At 40.3% G+C, this 24937-nt stretch overlaps 1 protein-coding gene across 1 annotated transcript; it reads left to right on the forward strand.

The window, feature by feature from the left end:
- Window positions 1–1188: 1188 nt before the first annotated feature.
- Window positions 1189–23594, forward strand: SLC6A19 (solute carrier family 6 member 19). The gene is made up of 12 exons (XM_052787555.1): window positions 1189–1390; window positions 8958–9098; window positions 10654–10791; window positions 12082–12263; window positions 13011–13121; window positions 13886–13998; window positions 16306–16434; window positions 17971–18127; window positions 18898–19102; window positions 19672–19831; window positions 22149–22311; window positions 22838–23594. Exons 1-12 carry the CDS (start codon window positions 1189–1191, stop codon window positions 23045–23047), a joined length of 1911 nt encoding a protein of 636 aa, XP_052643515.1. The 3' UTR covers window positions 23048–23594.
- Window positions 23595–24937: the final 1343 nt, after the last annotated feature.

Consider the following 24937-nt stretch of genomic DNA (forward strand, 5'->3'; position numbering starts at 1 on the left):
AAAGATAATGAACGGCCTTCTTGGGGCATAAGAGGACTGCAATTCTAGACCAGCCTTTTAGAAATAGGGAGTACAAAAAAATCAAATTTGAATCAATATGATAAGGTTGCAAAGGGATGCTGTGATGTCTTCACCTTCTTTGGCAGGGGCTGGACTTACAAGATCCCTTCTAGTTCTTTTTTTTGGCCACCCTGTATCATTGTATGCAATGAGCCTGTAGAGCTTAGCTGACAAAATTCTTTCTTATGACATATACTGTGTTAGATTTTATACACAGTTTTCAGTGGCAAGTACTTACCTTTTGATAACACTGAGGTACAAACGGAACAGTCTTGTTATGCTTGTACTGAAAGAATGAGGATGTGAGTAGTATCTGTGATATTTGTTAACCAGTGTTTCTTTTTCATTTTTGACCAGTAGTATCATAGGGTCATTGAAAAGGTGAAGGGACCTTTGATTTCAAGCCCATTTACAAGAAAGATGTTATGTTCTTCAGACCTTGTTCTATAATGATTAGAGGTGTTAGGGTAAGGAGATTACGATTATGATTTTAAAGGTCAGATTTTATAATCCCTTTCATTTTCCATCCTTTTTGTCAGAGCATTTAGTAGAGTAAGATCTCTTACAGAGAAGGAAGAACATGTTTCAGTAATTATCACGAAACATACAATATTGTAAGCATACACTATGGGAAACTGACTGTGATGGTGATTCACAAGCAGTTTATCTTCCTGACAAAAACCAGTATGAAACCTCTATATTCAGTCTGAGGCCAGTGGAATCTTTTTACTCCATATTTGCTAGGGCTGTATATGTATTTAAGTGAGTTTAAACAGGGGAGTGGCAAGGGGTGTTTCATAACCTTATAGGCGATTACAGTTTATAGCCAAATTATCATCTCCTGAATTACATTAGCTGAAATCAATGTCTTCTACTAGATGAACAGACTGTTCCATAAAACCTTGACAGATAAAGCATTAATAAGTGTCAGAGCTGACTTGGTCAATCGAATGATTTGCTGACGCTTCTTTTTACCACAAGCCTGCACTTCCAAGTTTAGTGCCAAAGGTTCACTATATATAGCTGAAGACAGCAAATAGATGTTCCTTTTTTGTGCAGATTTCTAACTAGCTGCCTGTTTCATCATCTCCTCACTGGGGCAGCGTTTTCAGTCAGAAAATTTAAAATATGGTGAAGCTACAGTTGCCCAATCCTGGCCTGGAGGACAGGATACCTTCCCATGCAGCGCTTGAGGTCCTTGAGAAAGAAGAGGCAGACTCCAGACCAAAATGGGATAACAAGGCTCAGTATATGCTGACGTGCGTAGGGTTTTGTGTGGGCTTAGGAAATGTGTGGCGGTTTCCCTATCTCTGCCAGAACCATGGAGGAGGTATGTCTTTAATATATCTTAACTAATTTTGGCTATAAACTAGGTTTAATCTCTCTTTTGGGAAACAAATAATGGAATGTGTTTAGAACTGGTCAGTTCCTGTAAGAACAGCGATGTTCGTCTCTAGAAGACTGTCTAATGGAGAAGGTTATTTCACAGGTTATGAACACCCACTGAAGTCTTGTTAGTGATGGAAGAAAAGGAAGGGACTGTTTTTATTTCAGGACACAGGACTGATCAAATCAGTCTTGCGCTGTCGTGTACGTAGTATATTTTCTCAATCTAAAACTAAATTACTTTACATTTATATAATGTATATTGGGAGTTATGATTTTGATCATGATCCCAAATGACCTTTTCATAATAGGGTTTTCATTGGTTTTGGACTGATCTTTCTATCAGCCGTAGGGTCAATGTGTGTGTAATTTATGATAGGAGTAACAGCGTGAAAGTAGTTAACGTTAAGAATATATTTTTAGCCGTTCATGTTATTAATTCATTTAAAATGCGAATGTGTGCTATTTACCATGTAATTTACTGTGACTCCTTAGGGTTCAGGTTAGGACTGAATGACTATATTAAAAATTTTGTTTCACTGTTTTGCTGTTTGTTTTTAAAGATGTTCTTGAGCTGAACCATTGCTTAAATATTATATGACAACATAAATTTCTCATTTCCTGACAGTCTTTTCTGCCCACTATTTACTTGTTATCTCCATTTCACTCTGGGATATGTGTAAAAAGTGTCTGTTCCTTTGTGATGTTTGATCTTGAAAGAAAATTTTTGGCTTAAGGAACAGTATTTCAAAGTAATATCCATTAAATGTACACAGCGAGATGTTTAAAAACTGCTCTTCCTAGTTAGACTAGGGACCAAGGAGGGCTCTGTGGGGGGTTGCTGGTACAAACTCAGGGACGTTTAACAACAGATGACTCGGTTGCAAGAAGAGATGCTTCTAACATTAAGATTTTTCTAACATGGGCTGGTGTTTAGAGTTTGCAGTGCAAACTGGAGGTCATTTGCAGCTCAGTCAACTCTTGTAACAAAAAAGTTACAAGACACACAAAAATCATAACCCCCTTTCCATGTGTGACAATTTTAATTTGAAAAAGTGGATGGATATCTCCAAAATTCATGGCACTCATTGGCTTCTCAGGTTCTTCTATTTAGTCTTAGGGGACAGGGACATGCCCTGTTTCCCGGGGTTGATTTATAGGCACTTTCCTGCTTTTCCATCTATGTTTCCTTTCCCTTGTGTTCTAGCTGTATGAAAGGCAGCTGAAAGATGAACATCCAACAGACACAAAGAACTTGGTATGGATGATGGTTTTCTGACTGATGTCAGCGAAGATTTATGAATTGCTCGTGTGTGTCTGTCAGTACTGTGTTTTAATTTATCCTTTGGCAGCAATTATTTTTCTTTCTTATCATCCTGTGGCTTGTCCTCGCTCAGGAACACTAACAACAGTTATCCCCAGCTTCTTGCTTCCCTGGGACTCACTCAAATTTTAGACAGAAGTTGAAAGGCAGCACACAGCAAAGAAATGACATAGCTGGCTCTGGGCTTTAGAGCCACTATACAGATACGTGTCCCCGTAGCCAGACTTGCTACTTTCTCTATCAATTCTTCTGCATAACACCAAATTCTGTGACTCATATCAATGCATAAGAGTGAGCAGCAATGCCTTCCCGTGGCTTCTTAGAAAGGACTCATTAACCATATCACACGTGAGGGTGGAGAGCTGTTGTGCAATCCCTCCTCCTTCCCTGCTGCAAAGTGCACCTCAGCCTCTTCTGGTAGGTCTAAATCCAATTCCTGCCACCACTACCATCCTCTTATTACAGCGCCTGTTCTCCAACTTCTCCCTTCAATCAGAGAAAAAAAAGGCTCTTGCTGTTCTTTGGATGGATGGCTTTGAATTTGAACGTGTGGCTATCCATATTGTAAAAGCAGATCTTGAAGTTCTTATTTCGGAAGATGTTTTGGTGTTGAGACATTTTCTGGCTCCTGCCTCTCTAATTCCCATTCAGCCGTGTTCACAGCATAGCAAACACCCAAGAGATGTAGCACTCTGCATTATCTTGGATTGCACAGACACTCTTAAGTCTGGCTTCAGCTACCTCCAGTTGGAAATACGTATTTAGGAGACATTTTGGACAAGTTTTGCCTTAGTCTTTGCCACTCGACATGGTGGTCAAGATGATTCATTCATCTTTGCCTTTGTGCAACCCCCCTCAGAGACACAGATGTGCCTCTGTAACAGAGGGGGAAAACTGCAACGTTATGCACCTTCTTCCAAATTAGCTAATACAAAGCATATACCACACTCATGAGTGCACTGAGGAAGCTCCATTTTCCCCATATCTGTCCAGCGCCTTTACTCTGGCTGGTGTATGGCTTCACACTTCGTGTCTTCAGGATATGTCTTCACTGAATCCTGGGTGCAGAGCAGCAGGAATCCCTGCTGCTGCTCTCTTTCACTGGAGATGGGGATTATGCTGCTCCTCAGGTTGTCCCTGGCGTGATTATTTCATAGAGTCCTAAAGCTCACTTTGGATGTGATGTTGGATTATGGCCGTGCATTAAGAGATAGAAAAAAATACAGCTATTTATCACACAGTAAATATCTGCAGGGGATGAGAAACAGTCCTATGTGATCACATAATTAGAGGTTGTCTCGTAAGGTGCATGCAGAATCAAGGTTGCATAGACTACCTCATGAAAATAGTTTCTAATTTCTGAGGGCTGGCTTTGCTATCTTAACTTCTTTCTTTTTGAAATATGAGTTATATGGATGAACGTTTGGAGTCATTTAGCACAGGTGAGGTCTGGTAGCAAGGGTGTAGATAGTATTTCAGCCAGGACACTCCCAAATGAGGCTGGATGTCCACCTACTTTGTGAATCAGTGTTTGCACATTTTATATCCCTCATGAAATGTAAATGGACTATAGTGAAGTATAAAATTTACCCTTGTAGAACTTGGACTTCAAGGAAGGTGGATTTTTTCTCTGCAAATTGACTGTAGTGAAGGTAGTTAGGAACCCTGTGTTTATAGATAACTCTTATTTTCAGACGTTTGAACTTAATTCTAGAATTATTTGCGGGCTGCTTCTTCCTAAACACATCACTATGATAGCGCTTTAAGACTGTGATATCCAAATATACAAAAAGAAATGGGGGGTTACATAATTTACTTTTGTTGTCATAGATTATGAGTTTATATTTTAAAAAATGGAATATTTACCCCAGTAAAATTTAGTAAAGTAAAGCACATTTTATCCCTTTCACATCTTAAAAGTTGTAAAATACATCATTACCACACGTGAACTAGATTTCAATATACACACAGTGTAAAAGCGACCATGTTTGCCTTGGTGCTTTCACCAGCTTAATGAGATGATTGAAATTTCCTTTCATTTGATAGCTATCTCTGACATTACACATAGCTTTTGCTTAATCTTTATTGAGCAACATGTCATTTAATCAACTGTTAAACACTTTTGTTTCATCCCTGATAAGTATTATAAAAAAGAGGATGTATATTTAATGTTTAAACCATTGATAAAAAAAAAGTCTTGAAGTCTACAGCTTGCATATGTCTGTAGTGAACCTTGCCACTGCGTGAGGGAGAACTTTTTCATCTCTGTGCATGCCACATTGAATGATGTGACAGTAATGACATCAGCAGTTCCTTGCTGGCACCGGTACCCTCACTGCAGTTGAGGTCTAAGAATATGATAGTATAGAAAAACATCTCCATCTGAAGTCTACCTGCCTTCCCTTTATGAGGAATTATATAAAAGCAATAATAATTTTTTCAACTTCACATTAGAAACTCTTAAAGAGAGAGTAATAGCTATACAGATGTTCAAACCAAATATTATGTGTTCTGAAATACAGTACTGAAACAGGATGAGAATCTAATATCTCAGCTGTAAGGTTTTCAGTCTGGGAGATTACTCATTGTTTTCATACATCTATACAGCATTTATCTTCAGATCCTTGGTTTATTTGTTAGGTTCACAAAACTGTGACAGCTTAAAAAGAATTGATTTTTTTTTTTTTTATGTCCCATGTAACAGCTTTGCAGAATCATTATCGCTTATTTTTCCATTATAGCTTCTTTCAGAAAGGTTGGGGAGAAATTGAGAGAAATTACAAATACAGCAGAGTTGGATTTCTGAGCTGGCTGTTAGAATTTAACCCTGGAAAGGAAACAACCCAAGAAAGAGAAAAAAGCAGCGACATACATAATGGAGAACTGCCATTTTATTTCTCTTGAAAAGATACCAATATTCCTACAGCTAAATATAGGTAGTTTTACTTATTCGTCCAGTTCTCACATGGCACACCCTGCAATTTTAACTCCTCAGAGCTACCGTACTATATCAGTTTTATCTGTTTGCGCAGGGATATAGATTCTGCACTGCAGGTATATACACACACCATGTACTTTATGTCTGTGACAACAAGAGGGGTGGACAGAGACCCACCTTCTCCATTCGTGTCTATCCCAGAACGTGAAATTTATTTCCCGGTGATTCCAAGGTAGCGAGGAAGCTGTGAGCAGACAGTTGGACAGCACACCTATTTCATGTGATAGACGGCTCTGCGAAGGGCACCCTTTCCCCTTTTTGTGGCTGCGCAAGGAAGGTGGTGGAGTCCCCTTATCTGACTGCTCTGTCAAAGATGTGTCATGCTTAAAGACTTCTTTTATGACACCTTAATCTCATAATGTTTTATGACATCTTTTATGTCATCTTAAAGTCATAAAAGAAGTACCTCTGCAAGTATCTTGAGGCCTCAGGGAATCCCCTGAGGTTGATAGAGCGCTCGTGGCACGTCCACCACAGAAGGTGGTTCAATTCTGAGAGTCTTGCAGCAAATTTGATGCGCTACGCTGTCCACGGGGAGAGTTGTGGCGTAGGGACAGTGCTGTCGCTGAATCTCGCTACCTGGGAGGGTGAGGCATGATGTCTACCCAGACTGCTAGAGCTGTGCGAGTGGAGGTGCACTTTGCATTTAAGGTTTGCAAGAATGTCTCAAGCAGAATTTAGGATATCAATCAGCCTGGTTTCTACTGAAAGTGAAAAGTTGAGACCACCTTTGAATGCTTTCTAAAGCAAATGCTTCTAATGCTTCATAGGAGACAGCGCGATCTTCCCTCCCTTCTGCTAACGGAGATGGTAACTACCAAAGAAAATATTTTCTTTGACAGATATGATAAGAAACAAGTGGTCATAGATTGAAAGGACTATAAAGGCTGTGTATTTCCTTGCGCAACTAGATCTTTGACCAGGGGGAGAATTTCTAATCAAGTCCTTAAGCAATCTTACTGTGACCTGATGACAAAAAAGTGACATGTCTCCATTAGGAGCAAAGATGGTTAAGCAATGTACCTTAGCAAAACTAACTGCCAGTCCATTAAGTTTCAAGACATGATCTAAAATCACTGCTAATTGAGTTTACAAGGGTGACAAGGACTTACTCTGAGTGCAAAGGAGGAGTATTTGGATCGGGTAGCTGTACGGATCCATTGTGCGGGCTGAATTGCTACCATTGCTGAGGAAGGGCTTTGCCAGAGAGAAGTGAGATTGTGGTACAGCAGAGACCTATTCGGCATCTGAAAGGGGAGGTAAAAATAAAAGATCCTGATGGAGCATCCATACAAACTCTGTAGGGTCGGTTTTCAGACTCTTAGGAAGTGTCTTGGGCTTAAAACAGAGAATGCTCTGGAACTAAAAATTGCTGGTATAAACACAATTATCTTGTCCTTATCTCATCTTACCCTCATGAGAGCTCCTGAACGGAGTGCGACAGGAGGGAAACTGTGTGCCAGCCTGACATGACGTTGGAGCACGTGACATATTTCTGGCTGCTTGCAGCTCCACACATTGATAAGCAACTTCGTCTCTGTGAAAGGCCAGAGGATCTGTGCGTGGAATTTGCCCCACTGATTTGGGACAATTTGGGAACAAATTTGGAAGTTTAGCAAACTTCTCTACAAATAATAATTCATAATGAGTCCTTCAGTTTTTAACTGACAAAAAAATATGTCCCGAGTCAGTTATTCTTCCAGCTCTCCTCTGAAACCTTTTCAGTTTGTCAGTCTCCATTTTTACAGTGATTGCCAGTTTTTAATGCATGCAAGATGAGCTACACTGATTTTAGAAAGTGTTACATTTTTAGTAAGAAGTTTTTGTGTTGCTAAATGACATGCTTTATAGAAGTCTGAGAATATCATGTCTATACAGTTACCTTTGGCAACTGGCTTCAACAAAAAATATATTTTCTGGTGCATCAGTGATTAGTCATTCAGCCTGACGTGTGGCATGTGCATTTTCAAAGTGCCCAGCATTTTTAATAGCATTTTATATATTCAAAACTACTGATTTTGATTAGCAAATCTTAAAAATATCAGTGAAAGACAGGTGAGTAGCTAGCATTAGTTGAATTCCATAGGCGTGGAAAGCAAAAAGTACAGTTGGCTGATTTCATTATAGTAGTGGCCACTTGATACAACAGTATTGTTTTTAGCAGACTTTATTGAAGTACACAGAAAATGAAGACTTTGCAGTAATGACCGTTTCTAAAACTCCAGTGTAGACGACATCATCAAGAAGATACCCCACAGAGCAGACAAGCATGCAGTTCAGCTCTTCCAAAAAACATTCAACTGCCTTGAATTCAAAACTATAGTTTCTATTCTTCAAATTTCCTCTTACACTCGCTACCTGATTTTCATTGCATACATGGGAAAAAAGTCAGCACATACCCAAACCTGAACCATTCACATACTGTTCTGCATTTTTTAAAATGCACTTCTAGATTATTTACAGCCTATGATTAGGAAGTTAAAGACTTTTTGTAATGACAGATAACCCTAATTCTAATATATAGCAATATTTAAGCATTTGACTCTGCACTTTGGTATTCCAGTGTGGTGTTATGTGTTATCTCCCATGTCCGAGGTACACCATGTTCAGGAAAAAATTAATTTAAAAAACTTGTCCTATACTAACCAGCCTTGTCATAATTAACAAGGTTTGAACCCTGAACTTCAGATCTCTTCTACTCAAACAGAAAAGCTGTTGAACACGGCTGCCAGGAAGTTACTGGTTGTTTTATGTAGACAGCCCCAGGCTCCTGCCTAATCTTTAGAGGCATGTTGGTTAGTTCATTCAGCTACTTCATATAATTTGCATGATTCACCATTATAAAACCATAATGTTTTGCAGGAAAAAAAGGAACTCATTCCAGGAAAGTGCCTACCTTTTCTCCACTTGCAATCCAAAGGTGGCTTCTTCAAAGTTTAACCTCGGGAGTGTATAATTTGTGTTTATGTTTGTCACTCGGGAAGAATAAAAATTCCTACCTGAAACCACATATGTAATCAAGTCCCCTGCTTGGGCAATCAGGCAAAAGCATTGCTCAGAAGCCAGAGAAAGGTTTCCACAAGTATGCTTACAAGTCGCTTACTATGTCAAAAGCCCACAAATCTAACATTTGTACTTTATTGTAGTACTTTGCTGATGGGAATCGTGTTTTTTTCTTATCCATTACAGGAGCCTTCATGATCCCTTTCCTGATTTTGCTAGTCCTGGAGGGTATCCCCCTGCTTCATCTTGAGTTTGCCATTGGTCAAAGGCTGAGGAAAGGCAGTGTGGGCGTCTGGAGCTCTATCCACCCTACCCTGAAAGGGGTTGGTAAGTCTGAAGAGGGTACAAAAAGCCCCCTGAAAAAGCACAAGTCTCTGAACTGATAATCTGAAGAGCAAATCTTCAGGATTTTATTCCAGTGTGCCATAAAAGATTCCAGGATCTATTACTTTTCCCTTCTCACTAACTCTCCATTGATAGGTCAAACTAATCATGATAAGGCACTACGACAATTTTGTGTCCACATACCCAGGTACTGTGGGTCCGGTTAAAACCTTTCTCTAACGTGAGACCAATTTCGGGCTTCAGAGATGTTTTCTGTGTTATCAATATTGGCTATTTTTACCATTAGGATGAATGTTTAAGTCTCCCAAAAATTTGTTCTGTAACTGTTCTGTGGATAAATAATAGTTGGGTCTTTCTCTAAGCTGGTCTACCAGACTTCAGCTCCATGTAACGTAACTTTCTTGCATCTGAGAGAGGTACCATGCCAAAAGCCACGGAGACAGAATTTTGCAGAAAATTCTTCTTCACATCTGTACCAGACTTCTGAGTATTCAAACACTCCATCTAACAATGTAGTAAAAGCAGCATTATACACACAGCATAAAAAACCCTCTACAGATACCTCATTACATGTGAAACACAGGAGATGCCATCTGAACATCAGGAAAAACTGGGAGGGGGACCGAGCACTGGCACAGGTTGCCTGGGGAGGTTTGGAGTCTCCGTTCTTAGAGATATTCCAAAGCTGCCTGGACGTGGTCCTGGGCAACCGGCTGTAGGTGACCCTTCTTGAGCAGGGGGTTGGACCAGATGATCTCCAGAGATCCCTTCCAACCTCAGCCACGCTGTGAGTCTGTGATTACCACACACTTGAAAGGGAAGAAACACAGCCAGTTAGGACTGTTGTTGGCATCCGCTGCATCTGTAAATCAATTACAAAAGATATTTGTTCATTGCATCTGGAATTTTTCAAACTTCTTTAGAACCTAAGAGCCCCCAAGAGCTGATCATTAGCATCTGCTGTCCACCAGAGAAGTCACCAGAGGTTGATTACTTGGGAGCAAGTGGAGAAGGAGAGATAGCAGCTTCAATCCTGCACCTTTTCACAGACTGTGCCTCCTTGCAGCCATCCGTCCTATACACCAACACCTCTGCTGACCTCTGCAGTGACATTGTGGAAGAGGAGGAAAATCTGGGTCTCACTTAGGCAAAATCCCAAGTCAGTTGAGCTTCACATGTCCCCAGCACCCCAAACTCCCTGCGTATCAGGTGGCAAGACTGTGAACAGGATTGTGTGGTATCTGTGGGGAGTTAGTCCACCCATAATGTTGGCTCCTAAGTGGGTGTCAGCATCAGCCCTAGAGTAGTTTTAGGCTGTACGTCTGTGTAGGTCTCACCTGTCCAACCTTTAGGTGACAAATTCACAGTGATTAAACCTACATCCAAAATAAAGAGAGGAGAGGGGAAAGGCTGTAAACCATGGAATTAGGGTGGGGAGGGCAGTAGGGAAAGGTTGAGGCTCGCGCTATATATTTTGATATGTCCTGAAGACAAGAGTATTGAAATTTACGTTGTGTTCTGATTTTATTTGTTTCAGGCATAGCAGCAATGTTTGTATCCTTCCTGGTGAGTTTATATTATAACACTATTATTGCCTGGGTCATGTGGTATTTCTTCAACTCCTTCCAAGAGCCCCTGCCTTGGAGTAGCTGTCCTCTCAATGACAGCCGAACAGGTATATTTTATGAAATATTGTATTTTGTTGTGCAGCACACTGTTTCTAGCAATTAGCCTAATCGAGCCTCTTTCTGTAAAACAACAGTAAAGAATGGCAGTCCTGTCAGGAACATTGTGCTATTTTAATACTTGTGTTTTGTAAAAATTCACATTATATAAAACGTGATCAACACTTAATCTTTGAGACAAACTTTGACTTTTTATATGAAACTTCAGGGCTGATTTTGACAGATGTGTTCACATACAGAATATTCACAAAGTGCAAGTCTAGCATAAACACTAACACTTTCCAGAGTTAGACAACATGTTTCATCCATCTCTTCACCAACAGCCGTCTGTTAGCATACTGAAAAGAAAAAAAAAAAAAAAAAAGGAGATGCATAATCCATATGAAACACCTGTATCTCTCAATATGACAGCAGTCTATAGATCCCTGGGGACTGCTTGGTGAGAGCAGCTTTGTTTTCTGTAACTAGTCCTGCATGAAACTGTATGAAGCAGGTTTTTCTGGTGGGTCAATGAACAGCTCTTCAGAGAGCTTTGCTCCTCTCCTCCCAGAAAAAGTATAAAAAGCCTCATATAAGGGCAGGCCAGGGCAGAATACTGCACAGGTCAGCGCATTGCAGGGAGCTGAGAATCCAACCTGAACTGTCAAGACCTTGAACGATGCCCCACGAAACAGAAAGACAAAGTATTGCTGATCTGAAGGAGGTGTGGGAGGGGAAGAGCCAAAGAGCCGAAGGGGAAGAGCAAGTGCCCACAATCCATCAGGCAAGAAAGAGCAGGATGCGTGTGGAAAGCCCAAAGTTGTTTGGTTGGTTGGTTTTTTTCAATGAAATAAATAGGAAGCATGCTATCATTGAAAAACATCTGCCTAACTGCTTTTCTTCTACTAAAAAAAAAAATAGTCCATGCAATATACATACGTTTATGCTCAGAAATCCTCTCCACACTTTCGTTGGCACAAGAGGCTTCTAACCTCACATTTTTGTAGGAAAAAAAAAAAATTATAACAATAGAAGAGTCACTGAGTGAGCTTCAAAGATTTTATCTGCATGGTTGAATTAATAGAAATAACAACAAAATTTGTATTAAAATCTCTGTTGAACAAAACTCTCTTGAATCTCTCATTTTCCCATGAAACCAGCCTCTAAGTATCTGAAATTTGCCAACAATAAAATTGTTGGCATTAGGTGGTATAATTTAGAACACCGGTGTTTATTATTTAACTTCCTTTTTTTCAAGTAAATAAAAGACATACAGAATGACAACCATTTTGTGGTTACAGATTACGTAGAAGAGTGTGCCAAGAGCTCTCCTGTAGATTATTTCTGGTACAGAGAAACATTAAACATCTCCACTTCCATTGGCGATTCAGGCAGTATACAGTGGTGGCTTTTGTTATGTTTAACATGTGCATGGGGTGTACTGTACGTGTGCATAATCAGAGGCATCGAAACAACAGGAAAGGTACTCTATTTTGGGTTTTTATGCGATGATATTCATTATGCTGTTGTGATTCCTTATTCATACTGACTTAATCATATTGTAGAAACTGCCTGTTCCTTGAGTAAAAGCATGTCTAAAACTTAGTGTGTCATCACTGAGGCTGCTTTTGAAGAAGGAAGCTGAACGAAATGGGATTTGATTTGATTTATGTGGAGCTTTTTGTGAGCACTTCAGCTTCCTTGTCCTCATAGGTCCTAGTAAAACATTCTTTAGCTATTAGTACCTTAACATTAATATTAACCTTTAATGAAGGCTCGAGGGACTTGGTCTTTTTGCTATGGCCATTCCCTTCAAATTTATTTGGGTTTGTGCTAGTCCTTAATATTATCTCTCTAAAAGAGTGACCAACGTTCTGCTGCCCAGCAAAGCCCTAAGAGCCCATCCTCGCATTGGCAGCATCAACCTGATCTCAGGGTGTAGATTACTTTTTATACTGCTTTTGAACTATCTGAGTTGAATTTCAACAATGACAATTTGTCTTAAATAGAGCACTATAACTGTGAAAATGTTTATTATCAAAATGTACTGCACATACTGTTTCTCTTGAACATGGTGTTCTGAAGTATGTTAATTGTGACTCGCTTAAAACTTGCCATTATTGTTAGTCACAGTACCTTGTTTATTCCCCTCTTTTCTTCCCTGCAGTGCTATTTTTTATTCAATTGTTCTGTTTTATTTAAGTATTTTATTTACATGCTTCTTGTGCAGGCTGTGTATGTAACATCAACTCTTCCATACCTTGTGCTCACCATTTTTCTAATCCGTGGCTTGACACTGAAAGGCTCAACCAGTGGAATTGTGTATCTCTTCACCCCTAACGTAAGTCACCGCATGGTTCGTCCCTTAGTGAAACACGATGTAGTTCTTTCTCTCTGCAATTAACAACCAATTGAAAATTAGTCCCCTCCGCTGGTGCTTTTCTCACTATCCCTAAGACGCCTTTAAAATCTTGATTCTGGGGGGTGGATCTTTTGCATCGGATGTAAAAAGTATACATATATACACACACATTCCCTCTCTCCACCCCTCAACAAAATCTGTTATAAAAAAAGGAAGGATCATCATGGAGCAATGCAATGGGATTGCCATAAGGGGGCTTGCTTTCTTTTCCTGTATACTAGTTAAGGACAAGTCTAACCTTAAAGCACAAATCGTGCAGCTGGGAGTAGAACCCATCTAATCTGTATGGCTATGTGGACAAAAGATCTAAGAGAATGATTTAACTACACAACAGTTTTTAAACAAAATGAAAAGGGGTCTCATTTTCCACGAGAACACCTCTGGATGGTCATTATTAATACTAAATAATAAACACCTTTTCTGGAAACAGGCGTGGTAGCTGTCAGCTATGGAAAGTAATTTGTTTATCAATTTTCAAAATACTTGTAGAAAACCTACACATAGGTTTTCTTTTGGAAAAAAAAGTAAGTTTGACAAAAGTATTGACCTATTTGTTAACATTCTTCGAAAATGGTGAGTTCTGCATGGTTAATGTTCTTGTTTTAATTATTGTTTTAAATCCCTGGTATTCAGTCTAAATAGCAGTGCTGCAGATGCTTAAAGCTGTGTGTCTGATGCCTCAGGTTGCCGAGCTGGCTAACCCAGTGACGTGGCTGGACGCAGGTGCTCAGGTGTTTTACTCTTTCTCCCTGGCCTTTGGAGGCCTCATTTCATTCTCCAGTTACAACTCTGTTCAGTAAGTAGCCAAGCAAAAGCCAAATTTTATATGAATATTCCATTCTTTCACATGAAGCGTGTCCACTTCTGCCTTATCTCTACACAGTAATTACTTGGGACCGGGACACCATCCCCTCAGTCACGTTAGGCACATCTCTGACTGATCCTAGGTCTCGCCAGCCAAGATTTCAGGTCGCAGTGCTTTCCTGCAGAAAGATGTGGTGGCACAGGCTAGAAAGAAGGGGACTGGCTGCCCGCCACCGGCTGATGGGCAGGAGGTTCCTTTGCGGGAGCGCTCAAGGCACAGGGATGCCCTTTGTGTCCACGCTGTCGGAGCTGGGTGGTGGTATACACGTTTCAAAGCAATTTACAGACCAAAGTTTAAATCTTTAGCTTAGGGGTTAGAAGATTTATCTAGGAGTTTTGAAATTCAAATTCAGTTCCTTTCTTTATATATATATGCGATGGGGCCAGGGAAGAGATGGAGTACAAACTCCCATCACCCAGGGAATGACCCAGTCAGCAAATTACGACATGGTGCTATATTCTGCACTCACCTTCCCAAAATATTGGAGGGACCACCAGTGCCTCTTGGTGCCTTCCAATCCTTCAGCACTGTCCTCTTGAAAGACAAACTGTGCAGCATTCTCTGAACCTAGTATTTTTGATAAATTTCTCTGAATTAAGTTTTGTTTAACCGGTTTGGTCATGCATTCAGAAATCTGTGTTTCAGTTTTGGCTGACGTTTGACCACACCACACCGGCATTTCAGTCACTGATGTAATTCCCTACCACCACTCTTGATTTCAGATATTTTTTCCAAAGTTCATCTGGAACTTTTGGTGCTTGCAAGTCTCAGTGCGAGGTGACCAGCCCCACTTCAGGTCCAAGTCAATGTTCCCACAGCCGTGAGGAGCAGGGCTGAGAATGTTCCGCATCTTTCCAAAAGACCCAAAGAAAAGGAGCAGTGTCCTTCTGCTTTTCCAACACACAGGGCTGTAGCACCAGGCCACGTTCCTTTGATTCTCAATCATTCATGACTTAAGGAGGAAACTGCAGAAAGTAATGAAATTCCCGTGGAGATATAAGAAAAAAACATGCAGATACCATCATGTTACACTGTGGTGCTGGGCCACCTGCAGTCCAGCACCAGCTGGACCGGGTGTGAGTGACTCTGCTCCCACATAGTTTGGGATTATAAACATCTCAGGAAATACCGTGAGGTTTCAATGCCATCAGGGGTTCACCCATTCATAACCAAGAGGATCTTGAGCATCTTACTTTCTCTGAAGGGAAGAAATATTTTCATCAAGCCTGTCATTGAGAATCTCATGTCAGAGTGGAAAAACTGACACGAGGGTACAGCCAAGAACTTCAATTCAATGCCTTCCACCCACTAGAGACCTGTTTGCAATGCTGTAAATTAGGAAAGGTCACAGGTCTTGGCTGGGCAGGCTTGTCTTTCCTCTCCTCTTGAGGGTGATCAGAAAATTAAATATGACAGCATCAAGTTAATCTCAATAGTGCTCTCTTGCCCAAGACAAATACAATATCGAGAACTTTTTAGCCTTCACATAAAACCATTAACTAATTTAATATTGATTCTTTATCTTCCCTCTCAGATGAAAATCTCTTTCTCGCTCTGCAATTTTTTCATCTTAGCACACATATGCTGACAAGTGCCCAGAGCAGAGAAGTCTCTACAAAGCACTTTAATTTTCACAATGTAATAGCTTGTCTGTCTGACCTTATCAGCATAATGTTCCATCATATTTCCAAAACTTGAGGACATTTTGAACCATCTTCTGTCCAACAATCAAACAAAACTGGTCCCAAGTGCTCTTGGCTACTGCAACTTCACCATACCAAAGTGCTGTGGAAACTTTTGGTCACTTTTCCCTTCTGACTGTCCGAATTCAAACCCAAATTTTTCACCTTGCAGCAGAAAACCCCAGCAGCTAAGATACAGTTTATGCCAATGTGTGTCTGCACACATGCATGCCAGGCATGAAAAGGAGGAGACATACTTTTTTGCCCTTCATGTTTTACTTTCCATGAGCCAGATATGAAAACAACTCAGGCAGTTATTCCTTACAAATAGGATTATTTGGGGGGGGTGGGGGGTGGAACCCAAAACTGCTTAAGGCACCAAGTTTTAATTCACTAAATCTATCTTTAACAGCTGTACTTGTATATTCTTAGAGAGCGTACTGATGTACCTATGTGTCTGTAGACTACTTTTTATCAGTCTTGGTAGCCAGTTTTTAGTATTTATTTGGGGAATGTGTTTGAAATCCTCTTTTTTTTTTTTCTCTTTGAATTGCAGCAATAACTGTGAGAAAGATGCCCTGATTATCTCAGTGATCAATGGTTTCACATCCGTCTATGCAGCAACTGTCATATACTCCATCATTGGATTCAGAGCCACAGAAAGATATGATGACTGTTTCGACAAGTAAGTTATTGAAAAAAAAAACCAGACTATACAGCTGTTTGTTTGGCTGAGACAGCTCTGTTAGCCTGATGGTAATGGATTTATTATTGCTGAACAATTGCAGCTCCTAACCTACATGGTATCAGACCACTCGTGTCTTCAAAATATTTAAATCATGTGATGTCAGCCCCACAGGGAGTGAGAATTATTTGAGCCACCTTATTTCCTAGATAGATGTTGTGTAAGCAACTATATTTTACATTATTCCCTGATGTTTCCAAAAAGTAACAAGGGAGGAAGAGGATATTCCCTGTTTTAATGTGTTTTTTTCAAACAGTTCTTGCAAATATAACTGCAGTTTATGTAACAATTTCTATTTACATAAAGGTAGGTTCAGTTCATGATATGTTATTTCACTAAAACATGCTAGAATATCTATAGTTTTAGAGGTAAATGTGAAAAACGAATCATTTGCAACATGAATATGAAACGTTCTCAAGGAATGTATTTACTTAACTGGATAACGCAAGTTTCAGTAAAACTGGTTCTGTGAAAAATTGGTTTTTACATTACATACTTCAAAAACAACCAACCAACCAAAGGGTACTAGTCTGCTGCTGCTGCTATTTCTAATGCGGCTGATGTCAAATCCTCAAAGCCCTCCTGACATAGTGGCCAAACTATGCAGTTGTGCCTCAGAGATCGCTTGCAATGAGCCACTGAAAGCATTGCCCATTTTAAGAAATCTCCCTGTGACCGGGCAGTTCTGACAGTCCTGCAGAATCCTGGCCGCAGCTGGATCACAGTGTAGGCACCTCAGGTACTGCTGGTGGCTCTGCGTACTACACTGGGAAATTACCCAAATTAATTCATGGAATTCTTCCCATTTTAATTCATTAGATGAAGCTCTACCAAGCACTGGAAAACTGTCTAGAAACTCTGCAAAAAAAAAAAATAATGCAGAGTTCACAGTAATCGATGCCTGCTGAGCTGACATATGGCACGAATGTAATATACCCTGTCCCTGTGTCAGCTCTGTATTTAGATTGCCTCCTGGAAAACTTAAATGCTTAGGTCTCATCAGAGGTACCTAATTTTACCAGAGCAATTTGGACTCCCTTCTAACCAGGGCTGCCAGACCCTGCAGGTTCCAGCCAAGTTCCTCCACATCAGCTGTAAAAGTGCATGACACATAACTGCAGAGACCTCACACATTCCCAGAAGCTGCCCAGTCTGGGAACTGGTGCCCAGTCTGCAGTGCAAAGATGGGCACCTAACTTCTGCACAGGTTCCCTCGAGTGCCCATCCATTTAGCTGTCATCTGTGCCGTGAAAGACAGTATCAGACTCACCTTGGAAGAAGAAAGAAAGAATTGCACATGCACAAAACTGCTGGACTTCCCAATTTCAAAATCTGACCTTAGGCAAGAGAAACATTGCTTCCTTTGTATCTTTATAAAAGACATTGTGCTGTCAATAACTTGCTTGATGATGAAAAAGAATCCTGAGGATGCTTACAAATAAATAATTTCAAATTAATTGTATTTCATTTTTTCAGAAATATTCTTACTCTGATGAATGCATTTGACTTGCCAGAAGGTAATGTAACCCAAGATAACTTTGAACAAATGCAGCAGCTATGTAACATGACCGATCCGACAATTTTTGCAAGCCTGAAGTTTGAAACCTGTAATCTGGAAACTTTCCTGAATGATGTAAGTTTAACACCTTGACTCATATTGATACCATAAATATGGTAGGAACGCATAGCAATTTTTTAATTGCCTAATGCTTTTTTCTTCTTGGGTTGTTGGTTTTTTTATATTTTTCCACTGATTGATTGCAATTGGCTTGGAATTATCTTGGATTGAAGAATTACTTCTGCTTACCCCATTTTGCTTTTGAAGAGATAAACTGTTTAATTCCTCTGAAAAGTATTGGCAATCTGTCTGACTAGTAACTAAAACCAGGCAATCTGTCTGACTAGTAACTAAAACCAGGGTTCTAGGCTGGCCTCATGTAGCTGGCAAAATAGCAGCAGGTATTTATTTCTCTGGAACCAGCTGGTTGCAGCCGTGGTGGGACAAGATGACTAGGGAAGAGAATCCCAGAGCGAGGAAGCAGTTGGAGCAAGCCCTGTCCCGATCAGGATGAGTACGTCACAACACAGAAAGAATGGACCTCGACACCAGGGTGAAAAAAGTTACAAGAAGAATTAAATGGGTGCACCTTTTTTTTTTTTTTTTTTTTGTTAAAAAGGTGGTGAATTACAGGTGAAAATAGGGATCCATAAAATTCCATGAAATAGAATTTGTATTGTAACTACAGTAAATATAATGCTGTATTAGAAGGTCTTTGTGGAAACAAAAAGCATAAGTACTGTGGTATGCTGTAACATACACCAAGTCCAGTGAATACCAATGTAAATTTAAGTGCTGCGCGACATTAATGAGCCTAATTTTGGAGCTTCTGAAATCTTCCACAGGGAGTTGAAGGAACTGGCCTAGCCTTTATTGTCTTCACTGAAGCTATCACCAAAATGCCCGTCTCCCCTCTGTGGTCCATTCTCTTCTTCATCATGCTCTTCTGCTTGGGTTTGTCCTCTATGTTTGGAAATATGGAAGGTGTGCTCGTACCTTTACAAGATCTTAAGATTATACCCCCCAAAGTGCCTAAGGAACTTGTTACTGGTAAGTGCTTTTTTAGAGACAAGTGACCTCCCCCCTCCCCAGGGAATAGCTCGTATGCTGAAAACCCAACCCGTCTACTTGCGGATCTGGCATGGTCTTAAGATTCCTAGATAACCCACTGAAGTTTTTTCTCGTGTCTCCCAACGGGGCAGCTCCCGTGAGGTTCATTCCGAGCCTGCAGATAGCTGCTCACCCCGTGGCTCGCCCGTCAGCCTCCTCATGATGATTATCATCTCCTCCATGGGGAAGCTCTTCACCCAGGCAGGATTTCTCTCAGGGCAACGTTGTCCCCCCCGACTAGGATGGAGAGGACCTGGTTTTTTTCTCCTCAGCCTTCTCCCGTTTTGTTTGCAGCATCTCCCACCCGTGCAACGTTAGGAGAGTTTTACCATTTTACCTGCATAGAAGCAGGCTTTCTCAGAGTACCATTTAAAAATAAGGTAGTTACCTTCAGGCTGCAAGTGAATTAAAAGTGACTTAGAAAGCTTTCTAGCTACTGGGAAAACATCTTACTTTTTTCTCTTTTGCTTTCTTTGCCTAAATGTGCTGTTGCTTTGTTTTTTTCACAGGTGTCGTTTGTGTGGGGTCGTACTTGATAGCTTTTATTTTTTTGCTGAACTCCGGTAATTACTGGCTGGCTCTATTTGACAGTTTTGCCGGCTCTATTCCCTTGCTAATAATTGCATTTTTTGAGATGTTTTCAGTCGTCTACATTTATGGAATAGACAGGTATGAAATACAACTTAAATATTACTAGAAACGAGCGCATAAATCGATGAGTTATATAGCTGCAATCTTGCTACATCTCAGTGTGTAGAATTTCTGCTTTAGAAATCACTGAAATTATGCAACTGTGGTTTAGGGTTGCTTATATGATTCAGGTTTCTAAAATAGTACTCAACAAAAAGAAAAAATGCTTGTGAAGAGTGCAGTGGGGATTTTTATTTGTACATGAAAGCTTTCCACTTTATGAATACGTTATAATAGATAGTGCTCTATAACAACAGCTAAAATAAACACATCCCTAAGATACTGCACGAAAATATTAAGCATTAGCAAGTGCCTAGAGTATAATAGTATGAGTGCAAATAATTTATTTTTAAAGTAGGCATCAGAACGTACGTATTTGCAACAGTTACGTAAGTGCCACTGTAGCTCACTTACATTTTAAATACGGTGACATTTACAATAAATCTTCTTCAAGGTAATTGCATTCAATATTTGATCAGCAGAAGCAAAGTACAAGCACATTGGCACGGAGCTGAAAGTTTAGAACAGACGTATATCCCAGGAGTGTTTAAAATGAATGCTAAATGATACTGTCCAAAGCGGGGGTCTCCAGGCAGAATGCAGATACTGTTTTACAGCAGGATGCAAATCCAAGGCTACTGAGATACGTTCTTAGCTGATAGACTCAGGACTTTATCAGTTGTAGCAGTGAGTAATTATCCTATCAACCTTCTAGAGATGTAATAAATCAAATTTCACCATCTTTCTGCTCATAATTAATACGTAAGAAATATGAAAAAAGCGTGGGGACTGCAATCACCCATAGGTTTTGCTTGAACCTGTGCCAGACCCTCCAGCTGTGCTGCTCCTGGCAATGGGGTGAACACCCTTGTGGCCCATCTTCCCATACTTAATAAGTTTTATAAGTAAAAGTAATATAAGTTTTATATTACCTGAGGAGGCATGAATCAACCTAGGTAAATTAGACGAGCAGAGGCAGTGCCCTAGAGAAAGAAGGCTTATTTTAATTTGTTAAGGACAGAAAAGTCTGTGTTGATCACTTTCCCCTCCCTTTAAAATCTCAGAACACTTTACAAAGTCAAATTAAAACTATTCCCACAACATGAACATGGGCTGAGGCCATAGAGGGGTGGGGACTGATTCAGAGAAGAGCTTCACACCAAACTTTCATGTTTCTGGCCAGTACAAATCGCTGTAGCCCTCTTTGAGTACAGAGCTTATCAGGGCTGCCCGAAGGTCATGGTATCTGCTCCAGATGAGTTTCTGTGACCTTTTTCTGAGAAAGGGGCATTGGTAAAACGGTGGCTCTGCTCCTTGAAGGAGAACAGGCATGTTATCCATGATACTCACGTGAACTACACCTGGACCCGCTCTGCCGTCGGGACATGGGGCTCCACATCATTTTAAGAATGACACCTAGATCTTAGAAGTTAGGGATGAAAAGATAAAATAAATTTACGCAGTAACTGAGGGTCAGCTGAATGCTGCGTGTTGTTCATAGCTGTAGGACCAACTGAATAGTCCCATCAGACTTATCCCCATACGATATGCAGGAAAGCCAGACAAGAGGACTAACAATAGAAGCCTCAAACTTCCAAAATAATTATTAAGAAGTGTGTGCACATGGCGCTGCATCGTACGTAGAGGTCATGAATTGATTCGGGACTGATGCAGACAATATCACTCTCAACGCAGGGATTGGTTGTGGGGTTTTTGTGGAGACATTTTTGCCCCATTGTCCACTGCATGCTCTATGAATAACCCAAATAACACATTTTTAGGTGTTGTTAATGATGTGTAAAGCTAAATATTGTTTCAATACTCAACCAGAGAAAACTGGTAGAAACCCAAATTAAGCAAACATTATGCATAGAATCTAATTTTTAAAATTACTCCAATTTGCTTTTGCTCGTTTTTAATATTATGTCATTCCTTTTAATTTATGCAGCTCTGAGAGGCTTACCAAAAAATCGTGAAACAATACTGCAGTATATTATAGAGAAAGTCCATCTGCATTGGCCCTTTCATGTCAAAACTATTTTGCACATGCTTCACAGACTTCTTGAAGAAAGTACATTTCCAAAAATAATTTTCTTGACTTGCAACGATATCTGCCCTAATTTGAACTACTTTTAGATCTCACTCCTGGTGTTGTTACCAGTCCTCGCTTCACATTGACATTAGCAAAGTCCTGGGAAGCCCAGCTAGGGGTAGTTTGGAATTCCCTGTTTATGAGTGGGCACTCTTTGATCCTGACCAGTTTTTACTGTCCTGAACTTCCTGCTTTTGTTTCTAGATTTAACAAGGATATTGAGTTCATGATTGGACACAAGCCCAATATTTTCTGGCAGGTTACCTGGAGAGTTATCAGTCCTCTCATTATGTTAGTTATCTTCTTCTTTTATTTTGTGGTGAAAGTCAACGAAGAACTGCTCTACAGCATTTGGGACCCTAGCTATGTAAGTATATAAAACCAAAATATTATTTAGAATTGGTTTATGTATTCTTCTTTAATCTAAGAGTCATAGTCAGTTATATTCATCTCCCATCTGAAACAGTTTTCTGGTAAAAAAACTTACTACAAGACATACAGTAATAATAAAAAGTAACACTTAGAAAAATGAGTCCTAAATTCAGCTGTGATCGCAATCCTTAAAGCAGAAAAAGTCGTGCAGGACATTTCATTTGTAAAGATGAATTTTTATTTTCATAAGACAGAGACAGAAAGGGAGAGCAAGGAAGATGGGGAAATGGGTCTGCTTTCTTCTCTCCTCCTTGGCAACATCACTTCCTTCTTAATAACGTTCCAGCCCTCCTGCACCCTTTGATTTCAGCCTTCCTACCCAAAAGCTGTTTGGCCACCAAGCCCCTGCCATTGTGGCTAGCTACTATTCTGATATACATTTTCGATCTGTTGAATTACTGAATGTGTGCATACTCCCAAGTATTTGCTCCTCACTACAACTTGATGGTTTGCTCTTTCAGGAGGAGTTCCCCAAAACACAGAAGGTTGAATATCCCAGCTGGGTGTATGCTATTATTGTAATTCTCGCTGGAGTGCCTAGTTTGGCCATCCCTGTCTTTGCCATCTACAAAGCGATCAGAAATTTCTGTCAGAAAAAAAGTGATCGTACGGGCCTTATGATCTCCACATCTGAGACGTCTGTTAATGGAAACTTAAAGTATTCAGCATAAAACCATTTAAAAACACGTGGAAGAATGCTTTGTCAGTGAGAAAAGTAAAAATGTTGTTTTTAAAGAATCCAGAGTTAATTTTCTTTTCATAAAAGGATAACTATGTGTTGTTTCCAGGTAAACATTTGTTTACTTAACAATGCAATGCACCGTGAAGAGTTAGTGGCTTGGATCCTGGAAGCAAAACAGCCACATTTGCAAGCCATTGGGGCACTGGCCCAAATCATTTGTCCTCCTTCTGGTTTTGAAGCCAGCTTGTTCGAAACTGGCTCGCAGTTCTCCGTTTGGGGGATGCAGCGCGCTTGACGTGCCAGAAGTGACTCTTCCATGTGCAATCATTCTGGTTGGGTGACCAATACGAAGGGTAACAATATTGACTTCTCTTGCACATTAAATTGTTTTTACTTTACATGCCACTGTGTTGCACAAAGCCACCAATATAATTTGTCTCATGCAGAAGTTTAAAATATTTAATAAAAACATTTCTAGGTATGAGAATGACAGTTTGATTCGTTTATAACTCTGGCTATTTTATTAATTGCCTATTCCTTCCAAGTTCCCAGCAGATAGCGCTGCTTTCGCTGACGACAGAAGTAGTAATCTTGCAATGGGGCAGCAGCAGTTCAGGAAATGGCAAACATCTGCCTTCTCTGGCACCCACGAGCAAGGGGTGCACCGCTTGCCTGGGACATCCGCGCTGATGGGGGATCCAAGGCACCCAAGTGGTGCAAAGCTTCTTGCCCTCATCTGTCACAACCAAGGTGGGTAGCTCTAGTTCACGTACACACAGACACACGGACGCCGACCTTACAACTGTTCCAAGCTTCCAAATTCCGTGTGACCCAGAGGAGCTCAGTCAGGAGTCCCATTCCTTAGGTATGCGGTCACTGGAGAGAGAAAGGAGCACCTTTAGAGCACCCAGGCTGACTGCCAGAAGAAGACAGTGTAAATGTCCCCTCTGGGTAGGTGGTCCCCTTCATCCAACTGTCCCTGTACACAGGCAACACATTTGTATCACTTTGCAGCTCTTCCTACACCCACCTTTTAAGAATTGATCCAGTTTATACCCTGACACTTCCTTATAATCAAAATGCTCTCTTACAAGAAATAGGGATTTTTAGGGTATATCTACTCTAGAGTGTATCTTTGGAGTAGTATAGCTGCTCTAAATAGAGAGCAAAGTACCAGGCATTGTATGTGTATTTGAATGATTAAATTCATTTGCATTCCAATTTCAATTTTTTAATTATTTGAATGTGAGTAGTTATTTAAACTATTTAAAGATGTTATTCTGTAATGGGGAAAACAATTTTCGTCAGATTTTCCCGCTGAGAAAAACCTCACCCACTGAGAACGCGTACAACCGAGTTCGAAGCGGTCGGCTGCAGGTAGCAGGTATGGAAATGAGCGTTTTGCTGGAACGGCCTCTGCACCTCCCGGTCCGAAGCGCAGCAGCAGCGAGGGCGATGCTAGTCGATTTAGTGAAGCTGCCTGGCTGATCTCGTAAGTGTGGACTGAACTGGTTTGGAGTGCAAAATAGCAAAACCCTGGTATAACCGAAAGGTAACAGGAAAAATGTTCTCACACACTTTCAGTTGAAGGAAATCACTCAGCTCTTGCATTCATCAGTAACTATTTAATGAACAGTAAAAATAGTCACTTGGGATTCATTGACAGGTGGGAAGTGATTAACCTCTAGCAGCTATGGTGAAAAGGGACCAGATTCTAATGTCTGAGCATACACAGTCTAATTTTTCTTGCCTTTTTTTTATTTACTTTTTGCACTTGCAAATGATGTCTTCAATCATTTAGCTCTATTAACGAACTAAAAGAGGAAATGGCAACACTTGCTTTATTCACAGATTTTTCCAAGTATTCTACGGTTTTAAT

The sequence above is a fragment of the Harpia harpyja genome, chromosome 5 (assembly GCF_026419915.1).
Source record: "Harpia harpyja isolate bHarHar1 chromosome 5, bHarHar1 primary haplotype, whole genome shotgun sequence".
NCBI lineage: Eukaryota > Metazoa > Chordata > Aves > Accipitriformes > Accipitridae > Harpia > Harpia harpyja.